Source organism: Citrus sinensis, chromosome 6 (genome assembly GCF_022201045.2).
Source record: "Citrus sinensis cultivar Valencia sweet orange chromosome 6, DVS_A1.0, whole genome shotgun sequence".
Classification (NCBI taxonomy): Eukaryota; Viridiplantae; Streptophyta; class Magnoliopsida; order Sapindales; family Rutaceae; genus Citrus; species Citrus sinensis.
Window position 1 is genome coordinate 20,301,567 of NC_068561.1, and position 16,781 is coordinate 20,318,347.

At 36.9% G+C, this 16,781-nt stretch overlaps 1 protein-coding gene across 2 annotated transcripts; it reads left to right on the forward strand.

Annotated features, from left to right (window-relative positions):
* Window positions 1-47: 47 nt before the first annotated feature.
* LOC102628062 (protein virilizer homolog) lies at window positions 48-15,783 on the forward strand. Of its 2 annotated transcripts, none has more exons than XM_006481544.4 (28): window positions 48-316; window positions 557-645; window positions 1,122-1,245; window positions 2,109-2,768; window positions 2,933-3,301; window positions 3,423-3,527; window positions 3,689-3,871; window positions 5,206-5,347; window positions 5,433-5,614; window positions 5,748-5,833; window positions 5,919-5,967; window positions 6,415-6,481; window positions 6,585-7,063; window positions 7,170-7,269; window positions 7,429-7,562; window positions 8,808-8,875; window positions 8,958-9,174; window positions 9,459-9,674; window positions 9,843-9,998; window positions 10,078-10,131; window positions 10,232-10,446; window positions 10,547-10,616; window positions 10,975-11,300; window positions 12,053-12,236; window positions 12,331-13,731; window positions 13,834-14,589; window positions 14,743-14,814; window positions 15,284-15,783. In XM_006481544.4, the coding sequence occupies exons 1-28, from the start codon at window positions 242-244 to the stop codon at window positions 15,302-15,304; spliced, it is 6,600 nt and encodes a 2,199-aa protein (XP_006481607.1). In that variant the 5' UTR covers window positions 48-241; the 3' UTR covers window positions 15,305-15,783. The 2 variants fall into 2 exon arrangements, with proteins under 2 accessions (XP_006481607.1, XP_052299056.1); XM_052443096.1 differs by having other exon boundaries at window positions 9,930-9,998.
* The last annotated feature ends 998 nt before the right edge of the window (window positions 15,784-16,781 follow it).

Consider the following 16,781-nt stretch of genomic DNA (forward strand, 5'->3'; position numbering starts at 1 on the left):
ACCACATAACCAAAAGCCCTTATACATACATATATTTTCGTTTTTTGTACTTTCCCTCTTTCAGACTTTCACTCTCCGTATCTTTCAGTTAACTTCTTTGGTGGCAAAAACCTGGAAACCCCTTCACTTAACTTCACTTACGCACAAAACCCTAAAATTCAAATAAAACGCGTAATTCACTTCTATTCATGCTCCGGTAACCAGTTATTTAATCGAAAGAATATCCGACCCGAAACGCATTATGGGTCGTCCCGAACCCTGCGTCTTGTTCGCTCAGACCTTCGTTCACCCCCAACTCGACGAGTACGTTGACGAGGTACGCTCTTTTCATTAACCTCGCTGTTACTTTATAACTCTTCTTTATTTAATTTCGTATTTATTGCTTTTCAATTTTTTTTTTTAAATTTTTTCTTGTGAAGTTTGTTATTATGAATCTTTGTGGAAAAGTGAAGAACTTGTATGTTGATTAATCTCGTGTCTGATTACATTGTGAATGAAAATTATTGATCGCTTTGCTAATACTTTGATCTTTTATTATGTTTCTTTTGTTTATTAGGTATTGTTTGCAGAGCCAATTGTTATAACGGCATGTGAGTTTCTTGAACAAAATGCAAGCTCCACGTCTCAAGCAGTCTCTCTTGTTGGGTATGTTGTAGGAGCTTCCTCTAATGTCTTATGCTTCTTTTTTTAACTTAGTTGCAATATTAAATTGATTGTAAGTAGTAATCGATATATTGTGTATGAGAAAAGTTATATGGTGTAGCAATGATGCTACCTTGATTTTTTCAGTATGGTCCATCCTTTATGATTTGATCCCAGGTTTCTGTTACAGAGTTTGAGTACTTGCTTGTAATAGAAATTATGTATATTATGTTAAGGTTAAACAATTTTTTTTGGGGGGGGGGGGTAGAAATTTTCGATCTTGATATGCAAAAAAGTTTTGAATGATGTTTAATTTGATATTGGGCTTTTATTTTACAGTTTTGTTGTTGAAGTTTAAAGTTTTAGATGTTGGAAAAATTCACGTTAGCTATCAGCACAACTGCACAAGATGGTGCTCCATCCTTTTTTTTTTTTTTTTAACTATAAGTATGATGATTATAAAATGTTGTCATGAATAGGGCCACTTCACCTCCTTCATTTGCTTTGGAGGTATTTGTTCAATGCGAGGGAGAAACAAGATTTAGGCGCCTCTGTCAGCCTTTTCTGTATTCGCATTCTTCATCAAATGTGTTAGAAGTGGAGGTATTACTGCATCGTGTATAGTAATATTTTTTCACTTGTTGTTACCTTATTTTCTTCATACTGTGCCCATTTGAGTACCTTAAGATAATTAGCCACTGGGCACATGCTAGTTTTATACTTGTCTATGGCTTGTTTTGTTGAGTAATTAATATGTATGGAGAATTCTTGATAGTTTTGTTAGAAAATGTATGAATGCATTTCTAATTTTCTGTTAAAAGAGGACTAGGTGCTTTGAATCTTTTGAAACACATTTATTCTTTTAGGATAGTTTTGCAAATGATAGGTCTTTTCTTTTTTGATTATTTGATTGACATAGCTTTCCCAGCAAAAATTGTGTTTGGCACTGAATTTGAATAACTAAAACTAGTCTTAATGTACAAAGACATTTTGTGCTTCTTAAAAAGCAGGATTGCGAAACTCACATTATTTTTCTTTTTCTTATACAGTATACTACTAGTTGTTGATATATTTTCACTAGGTTCATTTTATGAGAAAACAAGTATTACTATTACACATCTCAGATTTTGAAAGTTGTTTTCGTTTTGCCAAAGCAGGAATTAGAAAACACTTTTGCAAAATTTTTATCTAAAATGAAGGTTGCAAAAATTTATCTAACAGTTTTCTCAGTCATTAGCTGTGAAATTTGTACTTTCTGGACTTTTATTTCAGACTTGCATTCTTTGGTTAACAATTTCTCATGTTATCGACCTCTGTTATTCTCCTGCTCAATATTTTTTTTTTTTTAAAAGGAAGAAGAAAAATTTCAGAAATTTTCTCCTCTTTGAGTCTGGTTTCTACCGTAGTCTTTTGGGGAGGCTTGAAGTAGTACAGAATCGTGATGAACATGCTTTAAATTTTTGTAGGCTGTTGTAACTAATCATCTGGTTGTAAGGGGTAGCTACCGCAGTCTAAGCTTGATTATATATGGAAACACTGCTGAGGATCTGGGACAGTTCAACATCGATTTTGATGATAGCTCTTTAACTGATCTTGTTACTTCTGCTGAGGGAAAGCTTGAAGACCTGCCTCTGGCATTGCATTCAATTAATCGTACAATTGAGGAATCTTTATCCTCTCTAAAAGTATTGTCTTTACCAGTTGCTCCATCTGATATATCTATTGAGGTTAAACAGTTATTACATCTGATGTTGAAGGTCTTTGAGTTGCCAAACCCTGAGTCTGCTGTACATAAAACTGTAAGTACTGTGGTGTTGGCAGCTTCATCTTTTGTCACTCATGACTTAGGTGACGCAACCCGTCAGAAGCATCTTGCATCTGGAAAATTGAAGAGTAATGAAGATGATCTACAGCATGCTGTTATTAAGGCCAGAAAAGAGCTTATTCAACTTTATGCAGCCCTTCAGCATGATTCAGGGAATGATTCAGCTGAATTATTGGGGGATTGTACTTTTTTGGAGACTGAAGCTGATATGGCTTCTTCAAAAGAGTTGGTGGATATGCTAAGCCAGTACTTTAATTTTAGTGGGAACAGCACAAGTCTGGGGCATCACAATCTTCCACAGGTGATTGGACCTAAATAAAATTTCCACTCTCATTTCTTAGTTCTTATAAATTGCTTCTTCTCAATAAATATGTCATAGAAAGTTTGCCCTTTCTCTTTGCTACTCTTCTGCTTGCTAACATGCTTTTGCATCTTGTTCATTTATGATGTAAATTTTATGTTCAGAATAAGAGTGTCATTTTGGGGCTGAGTGTGGCTCTTTTGCTGTGCTCTGGTAGAGAAGGCTGCTTTCACTTCGTCGACAGTGGGGGGATGGATCAACTTGCATATGTTTTCAGTCGTGACATTGAGAATTCTACTGTCATTATGTTGCTTGTACTTGGAGCTATTGAACAGGCTACACGGCATTCAATTGGTTGTGAAGGTTTTTTGGGGTGGTGGCCTCGTGAAGATGAGAACATCCCGTCTGGTATTAGTGAGGGATACAGTCGATTGTTGAACTTATTACTGCAGAAACCACGTCATGATGTGGCTTCTCTTGCAACATTTGTCCTTCATCGCTTGCGATACTATGAAGTAGCTTCCCGATATGAGGTATGCTTCTTGCTAGAGGTTGGGGAGTGGGTTTGGGCCGGAAAAATGTGGGTGGCTGTGTTTTTGCATTTAAAAACTTAATTGGATACTGTTTGGTAATTATATTCCACTTCATTTCCAGAGTGCTGTTTTGTCAGTATTGGGAAGCCTGCCTGCTGCTGGTAAGGTCACGGCTGCTACTTCAAACATGCTTATAAGTGCCAAATCTCAACTCAAAAAGCTATTGGTCAGTTAGTTACTTTATTTGGATTTTCGTTGTATATATAAAAGCGTGCGCGCACACACAGACCCTCTTTATGAAAATGTAGTATTTTTTGAACCATATGGACAAATCATGTTATGCAATTGCATTTCTTAGTTAATGTTTGTTGACATGGATTATTGCAGAAATTGATAAATTTGCGTGGTCCAATTGAAGATCCTTCCCCAGTGTCGTCTGCAAGAAGATCATTGACACTTGTTCAGGCTGAAGGATTATTGTCGTATAAAGTAACCAGTAACTTAATCGCTTCATCCACTTGCGGCTTTTCAAACTCGGATATTGACCCGCATTTGCTGACCCTTCTTAAGGTACATCAAGTAGTTAGCTTATCCCCCCCCTCCCCTCTCCTCTCCTCTTTCCCTCTCATTCTCAAAGGCATGTGGGTAACTCACATGCTCACATCTCATAGTTGTGCAACAATTTTTTCACATTTTTTCTTTTCCTTCTGTAATTATGAAAGCATTTTTCTGGTTTTGCTAATTCTTTATGTCTTCATGGTGCATACATGCTATAAAAGCTTTTGGGCTATGTGCTAAAATTTCATTTTTCTTTTCCTAATTGGAGCAAGATATGTCCGAAGCTTGTCAAAATGTGATGTTGATATTTGTTCCCTGATAACTCTTGCAAATGGTGTTTTTCTCTAAAAATAAAAATAAAACAAAAAAATTAAATAAATTTATTCACTATTATTATACCCGTGGAAATTTGAGCATAAACCATGGGCTGAAATGTTCTGGATTATGGTCTTTTGTGGAAATGTGTGTTGCGTGGTGAATTTTATGTATGATATTACACTTAGAATGCAGATAATGTAAATTGATAGATTTGTCCTTGATTAGACCGATTAAATAAACTTCCAGGATATGATGACACATGGGGACAACTGTATGTTGCAAAGTAATTTTGACTCTATAGAACTGATGTAGATGCAATGCTTTAATGTCTTAATGATCTCAAGTTATCTCACAGAGAAGTTTAAAAGGTACTACTTTTACCATGTATGTATGTGTTTGTGCTGATTTTAGATTGTTTTTTCTTATCAATTGTGATCTGGGGCAGCAATACTGTATTATGGTTGCTTTTGGGAATTTTGACATTGTTGGGCCACTGTCTGCCCAGATATGTATGTTTCACATCCCTTTTCATTTCCCTGTACTTATCTTTGGTAGGCTAAACTTGGTTGTAGACTTTGAAAGGTCCTGCATGGTTTACTTTTATAGGAGTATTACTGAAGTTAGATCTAAGAACCTTCCCTATGGTTTACCTAATCTGATGTGCAGTAGTCTCGCCATCAGTCTCAGTCTGTGTAATGGTAATTTTAGCCACTGGGTTAATAAATTTAACTGTTTGAGCCGTTCTGACAATTTTTTTTTAAATTTTATAATTAGTTTTGGAGTTCATACAAGTATTTCACATTTTTTGTTAAAGGGATGGAGTAGATTGGGTGGTTTCTTTCTACTTAATGAAGCATCCACCCTACTTCTATGTTGCTGCTTTTTTTTTTTTTTTTTTTAACTGCCAGATTTTTATTTACTTTTTGTTGCGTCTGTGAGTGTGTTTTCTTCTGGTGGAGTACAGGAGATGGGGTTGTCATAAGGGGAATTTTAGCAGCATTATTAATTTCAAATGTTGATTGTTTCAGGAGAGAGGCTTTCTTTCTTTGTCAGCTGCTCTGTTGTCATCATCTATATTGCGTACAGAAGTGGGTGATGCTATGGATGTGTATTTGGATATTGCATCGTCCATTGGAGCAATAATTCTTTCGCTGCTCTTTTGTCACTCAGGTGTGTTGATGGCAGCTTTTTTTTTTTTTTTCAAATACTAGACTCTAAAATGGTGGCAATTTATATATTGTATGTTTTCTTTCAGGCTTGGTGTTTCTACTACATCATTATGAAATTTCAGCTACGTTAATTCATGCTCTAAGGGGGGTTACTGATATGAATAAGGAAGAGTGTGTTCCTCTTCGGTATGCGTATGTTTTGATGTCAAAGGGATTTACTTGTGGTCTGCAGGAAGTTGCTACAATTGTTGAGATGCATTTGAGGGTGGTTAGTTTCCTTTCTTTGAAGAGATTATCATTTCTCTGTTATCCTCTTCTTTTCCTTAATGTTTTTTGAGTTTAATTCCATTAGAGTTTGTAGCTATTTCTAAGTATAGTGTTTTTCTTATTTCATGGCTCAGGTTAATGCTATAGACCGATTGCTTACGTCAACTCCCCAGTCAGAAGAATTTTTATGGGTGTTGTGGGAACTCTGTGGTGTCTCTAGGTCAAACTTGTTTATTCATCTGGTCAATGTTGGAGTTTTAACGTGAAATTACTGGTTTTGACCTGCCATGCTATCTGATTTGCAGGTCTGATTGTGGACGCCAGGCTTTGCTGACTCTTGGGTTTTTCCCAGAGGTATGAACAAAATGATGTTTGATGTTATATTTATGGTTGCATTCGCAACTGAGTTTTAATTTTGTGCTTGGCATTGGTAGTCAAATTAAAAGAGACTTGCCAGTTTGTTTGTATGTATCTCTCTGCAGTAGCTACTCTCTATTAAAATGGTGGTTAATTGCCTTTTGCTGTCCTATGATGTAATTTACTTCTCTTATATGTCAAATGTGTACTTTAATGCTTTGATCTGGTTTGGTGGGCATGGATTTATCTTGGTTTTAGCACTAATCTTAGAAAAACTTTTTCCATTATGTACAACATGAACCACACCTAACAGAAATTATTTCTAAATAACCATTTTCCTGCTGCAATTCTTAATTTCTTGTTGTTTTAACACTGTTGAGTTTGTATTATATAGTACTATTTTGCTGAATGCCTACATACTCTGATGCATGGAATTTTTTGTAGGCTGTTTCAATGTTAATTGAAGCTTTACATTCTGCCAAGGAACAGGAGCCATCAACTAAAAGTGGTGGTAATCCACTTGCTCTGTTAAATTTTAAACTTTGAACCAGTAGCAAGTTTTCTTGTTTACATATGTAATGAGCATACACTTGGATGAATTTCTGGCTTTTCAGGAACATCTCCCCTTAGTCTTGCCATTTTGCACTCAGCTGCTGAGATTTTTGAGATTATTGTTACTGATTCAACTGCATCATCACTGGGTTCTTGGATTGGTCGTGCCATGGAACTTCACAAAGCTCTACATTCTTCTTCTCCTGGGTCTAATAGGAAAGATGCTCCCACTCGGCTACTGGAATGGATAGATCCTGGTGTAGTTTATCACAAAAGTGGGGTCATTGGTCTTCTCCGGTATGCTGCTGTGTTAGCTTCTGGAGGAGATGCTCACTTATCCTCAACCAGCAATCTAGTGTCCGATTTGATGGAAGTTGAAAATGCCACTGGTGAACCTTCCGGTGGTTCTGATTTTAATGTTATGGAGAATCTAGTAAAAATTATCTCTGAAAAGTCTTTTGATGGTGTAACCTTACGTGACTCTTCCATAGCACAGTTGACAACAGCACTTAGAATTTTGGCATTTATTTCAGAGAACTCAGTATGTTGTTTCTGTTCTTTTGCGGTATAATTTTGACTACCTTTACTTCCTGTAGGTTTTTTCTTTCAGCATCTCTTTATACTTTTTCTTCTTCTGGTTGGTGTAGGCTGTTGCTGCTGCCCTGTATGAAGAAGGTGCTGTAACAGTTGTCTACACAATTCTGGTAAATTGTAGGTTCATGCTCGAGAGATCCTCAAACAATTATGGTACGTATGCACTTGTTTTGAGGCAGTTTGTGATTTTTAATGTATATATTTACGTCATGTTAAATTGTTAATATCATACACAGTTCTAGTCTACAAAATTTTAGTGTATCAGATGATCATCTCTTATATTAAAGTGTTTGACTATGTTGTCTTTGACAGATTACCTCATTGATGATGGTACAGAATGCAATTCTTCATCTGATTTATTATTGGAACGTAATCGTGAACAGTGCTTAGTTGATCTTTTGGTCCCGTCTTTGGTATTTCTAATCACTATTCTGCAGAAATTACAGGTTTGTTGCATTTTTAATATCTTCAATACATTGGAAGGATCATGTGACATTGCTGCCACATTTATATATTACTGATTAGTATGCACTGGTGATGCTATGGTATCTATATGACAAGCTTATTTTGGGCATATCCAAATGGAGCAAGTGGCATAGAAAGTCCATGAAAATTTTGCTTATGGGTTGGAGACTTCCATGATATTACTTAGTATTTTCTTTTATGAAATGGGATAAATCAAAAACTTTAAGAACCCTCTATATCTTGATGCCTCTTGGTGTCCTCAGATCTTTGGATCTATAGATTTGACACCAAGAAACGTGGCTTGTTTCTAATGGGAATTTAAGTGTATGTGTAGAGGTAAAGCTCTCTCATTAACGTACCTCCAGAGTTGGAGCTTTGGATTGCTTTAGAGAAGGAATTAATTGTTTAGATGTTTTATAGGGCTCACAAGTTGACCAGAAACTGCTTATTTCATAAATCTGTTATTTTGTGACCAGTTATGCTCTTGCATCAGTTAATTGAGAATTCTTGTAAGGCCACTTACGGTAGCTCTGATTACATACGGGAAGCTTGAGGAATTTTTTTTTTTAATTTAATTCATGCATACTAGTGATGCTCGAACTCAGGACCTGAGTCCTAGGAAGGCCGCTTCTTGTAATTGAGTATTCTTGTAAGGCCATTTACATTTTACGGTAACTCCGATTACATATGGGAAGCTTGAGGAATTTTTTTTTTTTAAATTTAATTCATGCATACTAAATGCTCGAACTCAGGACCTGAGTCCTAGGAAGGCTGCTTCTTTCCATTGGAACCAGACCTTGGCCTCAATCTTGAGGGGTTGTTTGATCGGCTGTCAACTCAACCACGAGAAGTATGAATAGATTGTTGTAAAGATAGAATCAAGGCTGATGCATACCTATTTAGGTTATTTAGTGAGACTGAACACTTTAGACTGCGTGTCATGGACAATATCATAGCCAACATTTTGGTTTTGTTAGAAACATTTTCAGAAATTCCAACCTCGGATGACAGTTCTTTTCTTGGTTGATTGTTCCTCTTCCTTCTTAGTAATGGTTATAGATTTAGTTCCTTGTGTGGTTTATTTGGGAGCATCGTACTAAAGGCTACCTATGCTTTATTTGGAGGGGATTATTTGGGTTTGCATTTGTAATTCTATTAGTTTGCAGTATTACATTTATTTGTTAAATTTGTCTAAGAATTAACTTGTTTTGTTGCAATATCTGTAGGAAGGTAATGAGCAGCATAAGAATACAAAACTAATGAATGCCCTTCTAAGATTGCATCGAGAAGTGAGGTATTTAACTTTTGCCTGTTCTCTATTACATATATTACATTCCATAAGCTGTATATTATTGATAGAATGATTGTGATTGCAGTCCGAAGCTAGCTGCATGTGCAGCGGACTTATCCTCTCCATATCCTAATTCTGCACTTAGCTTTGGAGCAGTCTGCCGTCTTGGTGTATCCGCACTTGCTTTTTGGCCAATTTATGGCTGGACTCCTGGTCTTTTCCACTCCCTTCTAGTCAGTGTTCAAACTACTTCATTGCTAGCTTTGGGTCCAAAGGAGACCTGCAGTTTACTCTGTCTTCTGGTATGCATTTCCATTCTTAATTGCAGATTCTCTCTGATACATGGAATTGGTAGATGTTATGTATTCAAGTACATGTCTACTTCACCATATTGTTTTGGTTGCCTGGCCCACTCGGCCTGTGTTGCAATTTTGCCCAATATTAAATTGACAACTTGATGTGAATCTTCAGTGACACTCTTTATTTTAGAACTGATATATACATTCCTGAAATATTTTGATGATTGAACCTCCTGGAACTTTGATAGTTGACTGGCTTTCTTTTTTTATCTCTTTTATATGGAAAGAATGATTTATTTCCCGAAGAAGATATCTGGCTTTGGAGAAATGGAATGCCATCGCTGAGTGCCCTTAGAACATTGGCAGTTGGGTCATTGTTGGGGCCTCAGAAGGAGAGAGAGGTAGAGTGGTATCTAGAGCCTGGCTGCCGTGAGAAGCTGCTTACCCAATTGAGGCCTCATCTTGACAAGATTGCTCAGATTATCCGACATTATGCTATCTCTGTACGTGTTCTTCCCCCTCAATGTTACTTTGGTTTTGAGGTCATTTTCATCTGTGGTATTGCTGGAGGCATACTGGAGTATAACTTGGTTCTTTTTTAACAAAGTTTTGATTTCTTTTTTCTTTTTTTTTCCGGTTGTGTTTTATCTGGTGATTTTACTCTTCAACAGGCGTTGATAGTCATACAAGACATGCTTAGAGTCCTCATAATACGTGTTGCTTCTCAAAAATCTGAAAATGCTTCCCTACTTCTACAGCCTATCTTAGCATGGATCCGTGATCATGTTTCTGACTCATCTTCTCCATCAGACATGGATGTGTACAAGGTGATAATTATAATCCCATGGTATAGTTAAACAGTTTGTCAAGTGATGTGCTTGATATATTCTTTTTCTATCTTTTCAGGTTCACCGGCTTCTTGATTTTCTTGCTAGTTTGTTGGAGCATCCATGTGCTAAGGTTTCTTACTGTCTGTCTCAATGTCCTCCCAGCCCCATCCCTTTCCTTTCCAATTTTTATTAGCAACTTATCTTTGCAAGATGATTATTTTTGCTATCAGGCGGTATTGTTAAAGGAGGGTGTACCCCAAATGCTGATTGAAGTGTTAAAGAGGTGTTTTGAAGCTACTGATTCTGATGGAAAACAGTTTTCTGATCAACTAAATTCTGTTAAAATTGGTTCTACTTTGACTAGCTGGTGCCTTCCGGTATTCAAGTCTTTCTCACTACTCTGCTGTTCTCAAACACCTATGCAACACCCTGGAAGACATGATCTGTGAGTAGATGCAATATATTATGTCCTTTTTTCTTTTCTGTTTTTTTTTTCCTTTATGGAGTATTCAGTGCGTTGATTGAATTTTTTTGTTGTTTACTAGGTACAAGTTTGATAATCTGAGTGCCGATGATTGTTCATTGATTTTACCACATATCCTAAAGTTTTGTCAGGTATTATCTCCTTTGAAATCTGAATCAATTTTGTCATTTGTATATTGTTCAATCTCATCACTTTTTTTTTTTTTTTTAAGAGACATATCTTTAAAAGTTAAAAGTTGCTTTCTATGAAATGCTTTTCCTCTTTTTTAAATGTCTCTTAAAATGCTTTTTAAAGAGACATGTCTTTAGAAGTTAAAGCAGTGATGAAATTAAGGATTTGATTAGATTTTTGTTCAGGGCAATTTTATAAAAGCTGTGTTAATTTATATTTTTCAAAAAAATCAGAAAATATTTGGCGTTTTTGCAACTAGTCAAAAGGTCTGCATGCTTCACTATACTAATGGTAATAGAGAATACTCTTGATTCACAGGTCCTGCCGGTTGGAAAAGAGTTGGTCTTTTGTCTTACTGCTTTCAGAGAATTAGTTTCTTGCGGTGAAGGCCAGAGTGCTTTAATTTCAATTATTTGTCACACCCATTCTGCTCTAGAAGAATTTGATTCAGGGAGAGGACATGAAAGGAACGATGACCGTAGCCTTCTAAATGAGTTTGAATGGAGAAAGAATCCTCCTTTGTTATGTTGCTGGACAAAGTTACTAAATTCAGTTGATTCAAATGATGGCTTGTCAACTTATGCAGTTGAGGCTGTTTGTGCTTTGTCGTTAGGGTCCTTGCGCTTTTGCCTGGATGGGAAAAGGTCAGTCCGCCTTGATAATTGGCTATGTTATGTATTTATGTGAGATTTTAGTGTTTACTGATCTTAAACATTGTTTATTTTTATCAACTTCTTGATTTCCTACACTTCTATGTTTCTGTAAGTTCTACTAATTTTGTAATTAGAAAGTTATTTCCATTTTATTTGCTGCTAGTAATTTCACTGCTATAGTATTTGAAACTTCTATAGTTGTAAGGATTAGCTTCTCAAATGTGCAAGCTGTGTGAATACCAAGGGGTGGGCTGAAAACTTGCAAAGTATGAATCTGAGTTTCCTTTTTCATCACTTTCATGAATCATTCATCTTTTTAACTTTAGGCTGTGACTCAGCTGTACTTTTGTGCAAACATAGCTAGTAGCAATTCCAATATATGCTTAATCACTGTGTTTAGATGCTTAAGACAGAGATGAGTTTCTATTTTAGTCCTCTTGAATAATGCCATAACACTTGTGGAACATCAGCATACGCTGCCCTCTGTGCAAAAACAACTGTTCCAACTGCATCTTCATTATTGATTTTTTATTTTATTGTTTTTTATTCTTTCTATATCCTAATTGGCTGCAGATGATTTGAATAATTTTATATATTTATTTTGTCCTTCTTAGCTGCATCCTTCATAATTGCTGTCTTCGCTATAGTTGTTGACCATATGATTATGCAGAGCTATATTTTTAATCCATTAATTGGCTTTATATTATTTCACTAGCTTAACTTTTGGCTTTTGTGTTGATTAGTTTAAATTCAAATGCGATTGTTGCTTTGAAATATCTTTTTGGGCTTCCTGATGATAAGAGTGGGACTGAAAGCTTTCCAGAAGAAAATGTAAAACTTATACAGAAAATGTTTACTGTTTTGTCAAAGATCGATGATGACAATTACTATTCAGCTATCCCTGATTTGCAGACATCTTTGTGTCAGGTATGTATTATAGCTTCTTAGGAACTAGTTCACTGAAATTCTTTGTTTTCCCTTGAATGGTCTTACCATTTATATTCAATTATTGGTGTAATAGGTTTTGGAGTTTGTGAAGGTGTTGTTATTATTGTTGCAAAAGCCTACTGGTTCAGTTGATGTGGACAATGTCATATTTACTGAAGGAATTCTTCCATCACCGAATGATATTTTAGTTCTTTCAAACATACATCAGATGGTGGGTGGCAATGTTGAAAAGGACGATGACAAACTTTATCTTGTAGGACTTGAAGATAAGTTTATGTGGGAATGTCCAGAAACGTTGCCTGAGAGATTGTCACAAACAGCTCTTCCTGCAAAGAGGAAAATGCCACCAGTGGAAGGCTTGAGCCGGCGTGCTAGAGGAGAAAATTCAGCTGCTGAGACAACTCAAAACACTTTCTCACGTGGACTGGGTCCAACTACAGCTCCATCTGGTCCTACGAAGAGGGATTCATTTAGGCAGCGAAAACCAAATACCAGCAGGGCTCCATCTTTGCATGTGGATGACTACATTGCAAAAGAAAGAAGTGGTGAAGGTGTCAGTAATTCTAATGTAATAATAGCCCAGCGTGTTGGATCTGCTGGTGGAAGAGCTCCATCAGTGCATGTTGATGAATTTATGGCTAGAGAAAGGGAGCGCCAGAAACGTATAGTAACTGTAGTTGGGGAGGCAACAATACAGGTGAAGAATGAAGCTCCCACTAGTGGCACCCAAAAAGAAAAAGTTGACAAGCCTAAGCAGTTGAAAACAGATCCTGATGATGATCTTCAGGGAATTGATATCGTATTTGACGATGAGGAGTCCGAACCTGATGATAAATTGCCCTTCCCTCAGTTGGATGATAATCTGCAGCAGCCTGCCCCTGTTATTGTTGAACAAAGCTCTCCTCACTCAATTGTTGAGGAGACAGAGAGTGATGTTAATGAAAGTGGTCAATTTTCTCACATGAGTACACCATTAGCTTCTAACGCTGATGAAAACGCCCAAAGTGAATTTTCTTCCAGGATGTCAGTCTCACGCCCTGATGTGCCATTGACTCGGGAACCAAGTGTTTCTTCGGATAAGAAGTTTTTTGAGCAGTCCGATGACTCGAAGAATGTTATTACAGCTAAGGTTTCTGGTGTATTTGATTCTGGTGCAGCAGCAAATAGTCCTGGGTTTTCTGCCTCTCTCTACAACAATGCTACAGGGTCATCTATGCCAACTGATTCGAGGATGAATCAAAATTTTTATCCAAAGAACAGTCCGCAGCATGCTGCTAATCTTCCGGTAGGTACTGGATCTCGAGGACTTTATGATCAGAAAGTTATGCCAAATCAACCACCTTTACCTCCAATGCCACCTCCGCAAGCAATCTCACCTGGAATGTCTCAGGCTTCCGATTCTATTCCAAGTCATTCTTCTCCATATGTTAATTCCCTAACAGAAGTACAGATGTCAGTTCCTCCTGGTTTTCAAGTAAGAGAAGATACTTTCTTTTGCTCACCATTTTGGCTACAGGCTCCAGCTGCGTCTGTTATTTTTTAAGTTTGTGTCATCTTCAATCTTTTTTCTTTGTAGGTTCACGCAGATTATCTATCAGCATTTAGTGGCAGCTCTACACCTGGTGGATCTTCGAGGCCTCCGCTTCCTCCGACTCCACCTCCATTTTCATCTAGTCCCTATAATTTGCCATCATTCAAAGCTAATTCTCAGATGTCCATGTACAATCAGAACATTGGGGGAACAACTGATCTTCCCCAGGCCCAGAGCTCTGTTGTGCCAATGATTGATGCACGGTTAGGCAGTGTTTCTGCATCAGCTGCTGGAGTTTCTTATCCACCACCTCACATCATGCCACCCTTGGTATTCAATAGGCCAGCTTCAATTCCTGCAACTCTTTATGGAAACACTCCAGCGCAGCAGCAGGGTGAGATCATGCAGAATCTTTCCATTCCTCAGTCATCCATTCAGTCAATGCATTCTCTAGCTCCATTACAGCCACTGCAGCCCCCACAGGTTCCACGTCCTCAGCAACCGCCTCAGCATCTGAGGCCACCAATGCAAGCGTCACAGCAGTTGGAACAAGTCACATCTCTACAAAACCCTGTTCAGATGCAAGTCCATCCATTACAAACAATGCAGCCACCACAAGTTTCTCCAATTCATACTTATTATCAATCTCAGCAGCAAGAGTTTTCACCAGCACAGCAACAGCAGCAAGTTGAACGTAATCAGCCCCAAGTTCAACATCACCAAGGTGATATTGGATCTCAGCAGCAACAAGATCCAGCAATGTCATTACATGAGTATTTCAAGTCCCCTGAAGCTATTCAGGTATTACTTTTATGCTCAGCTTTTGCTTTATAGATTTGACAGATTCATTGATTGCTATTCTCTGTATTTTGTTGTTTTCATTCTTATAGATCATTCTTAGACTCTTCCTAACTACTAGTCTTTTTTTTTTTTTTGGTTTCTCTTTCATGGCAGTCTTTATTGAGTGACCGTGAAAAACTTTGTCAGCTTTTGGAGCAGCATCCGAAATTAATGCAGATGCTTCAGGTTATTATTATCCTTCATCATCTTCTTTCCAGCTTTTCCCCCTGTTCTTCTGAAGCAGCCTTAGAATTTATTTTTGATAAGCAATAAAGCAGAAGCGGTGGAAATGATAGAAAATAAAGAGCTGAACAGGAATTTATTTCATTTTCTGTTTCTGGTTTCTATTGTCTGAAAATTCAGAGGTTATACTGACAAAAGAAAGAATTGGAGTTTGGAATTTCCAGACCTTAATAGATTCTTAAAACCCCCCTGGTTAGTTATAAATCTCGGGCCTCTTCTTAAACTATGTAGGGTTTAAGTCTTAGTTTCGATTAGAATTATGGCATTTCCATTAGGCCCCAACTTTCATGGCATTGTTGAATAGCTCCTTCCTTTTCCTTGCAAGAAGATTAGGATTATTCTTCATTACAATTTTAATTCATATTTTATTAGTACTAATTCCTAAGACCTGGTTGTCTATATTGTCTAACAGGAAAGGTTGGGTCATCTATAGCAGACATGATATCAGCGCTGTTGCAAATTTTTGGATAGGAACTTAATGAAACTGAGTCAAGGCCATTTGAGGTCTTATCTTGCGGAGGGTAACTGCAATCTGCAGCAGCAGCCTTCAGCTAATCATTCATTTTTCAAATTAGTTCTGAATCATTCATGTACTATAAACATGTAAATTTATATCTAGATTTATTGAAATCCCTTTCGATATATCCGCCATTTTCTGATTTATTCATTTGCAGGAGACAAATTTTGTTTGGTACTTCTGTAGTTTGTTCGATTTAGCTGACTGACATAGCTCTGAAAGGCCAAAAAATGTATGCTTCTTCGGTTGTGCAGCTGTTTCCCGGTTATCCGGAAAGGGGCATTGTTGTGTTACTCCACGTTACATTGTAAAGTTACATTAGTATGTGTAACATAAAATGTAAATACATAATAAAAAAAAATTTGTTATGAAACTCGAAATCCTGTTGAGCTTGATTTTGTACTGGGTTTATCAAATTTTGGGTGATTAGGTTTTGAGTTGTATTGTGCATTTGAGTATGTTTTAAACAGGGGTTATGTTTGAAATCGAGATGACGTGGTACTGTTAATAACGGAATCCCCAGAGGATGAAAAAAAAAAATTTACATTACAATACAAGGTCTCTAATAATAGCATTGAAACTCTATCATGACCTGGTTTTGAAATGATATGGTACACTCGAATCCCAACGTAGAAATTTGAAACATATGGTCAAGTTGAAACCTATCGTCATGCAGTCTATTTGATGATTAGCCCGAAGATTTGCTCTACAGAGATCTATTGTCACGAAGAGAAATTCTACACCCACAATACTCGCGAGAAAAGGCTTGAGCCACTCGAGGCTCGTCTTCTCGATTTATCATTGTGACCTGGTTTTGTCATGGCTTGCCAATAACCACCAGGCCAGCAGGGCAAGGGACAGTTGTTACATTTAAAAGTTCACAATGATAGGAAATGTTGATATGGATTGATTTTGAGATATAGCGTCCACAGCGCAACTGCCCCAAACGCTCTCATAATCCTCGAATATTTTTTCTGTCCTTTTTTGACGGAATATAATCCTCGAATTAGCAAAGCATATTGATGAAATCAACGAGGCTGCAGCTGCAACTGCATGATCCAAGGAGCGCATGATCCCAGATATTTACTATTTCAAGCTAATTTTATTATTTAGCGTTTACTACGACCATTGAAACATTCCTCCTTTAAGAAACATTTGTCAACGTACTCATGCCCCTCATAATATTCAGACCAATATTTTTTATTTTTATTTCCGTTTCACTATTTTTTCTAAAGCGCGGTAAATTAAGGATTTTTATTTATATTTGAGAAAATAAATATATATTACTCTTATTGGGAGATGTATTAAGCCCTTAACTTTATTTGGTATTGTAAGTGTTTAGTAATTACTTGCTAGAAAAGTAGCCTTGAAATTTACGTGTATATTCCATTCT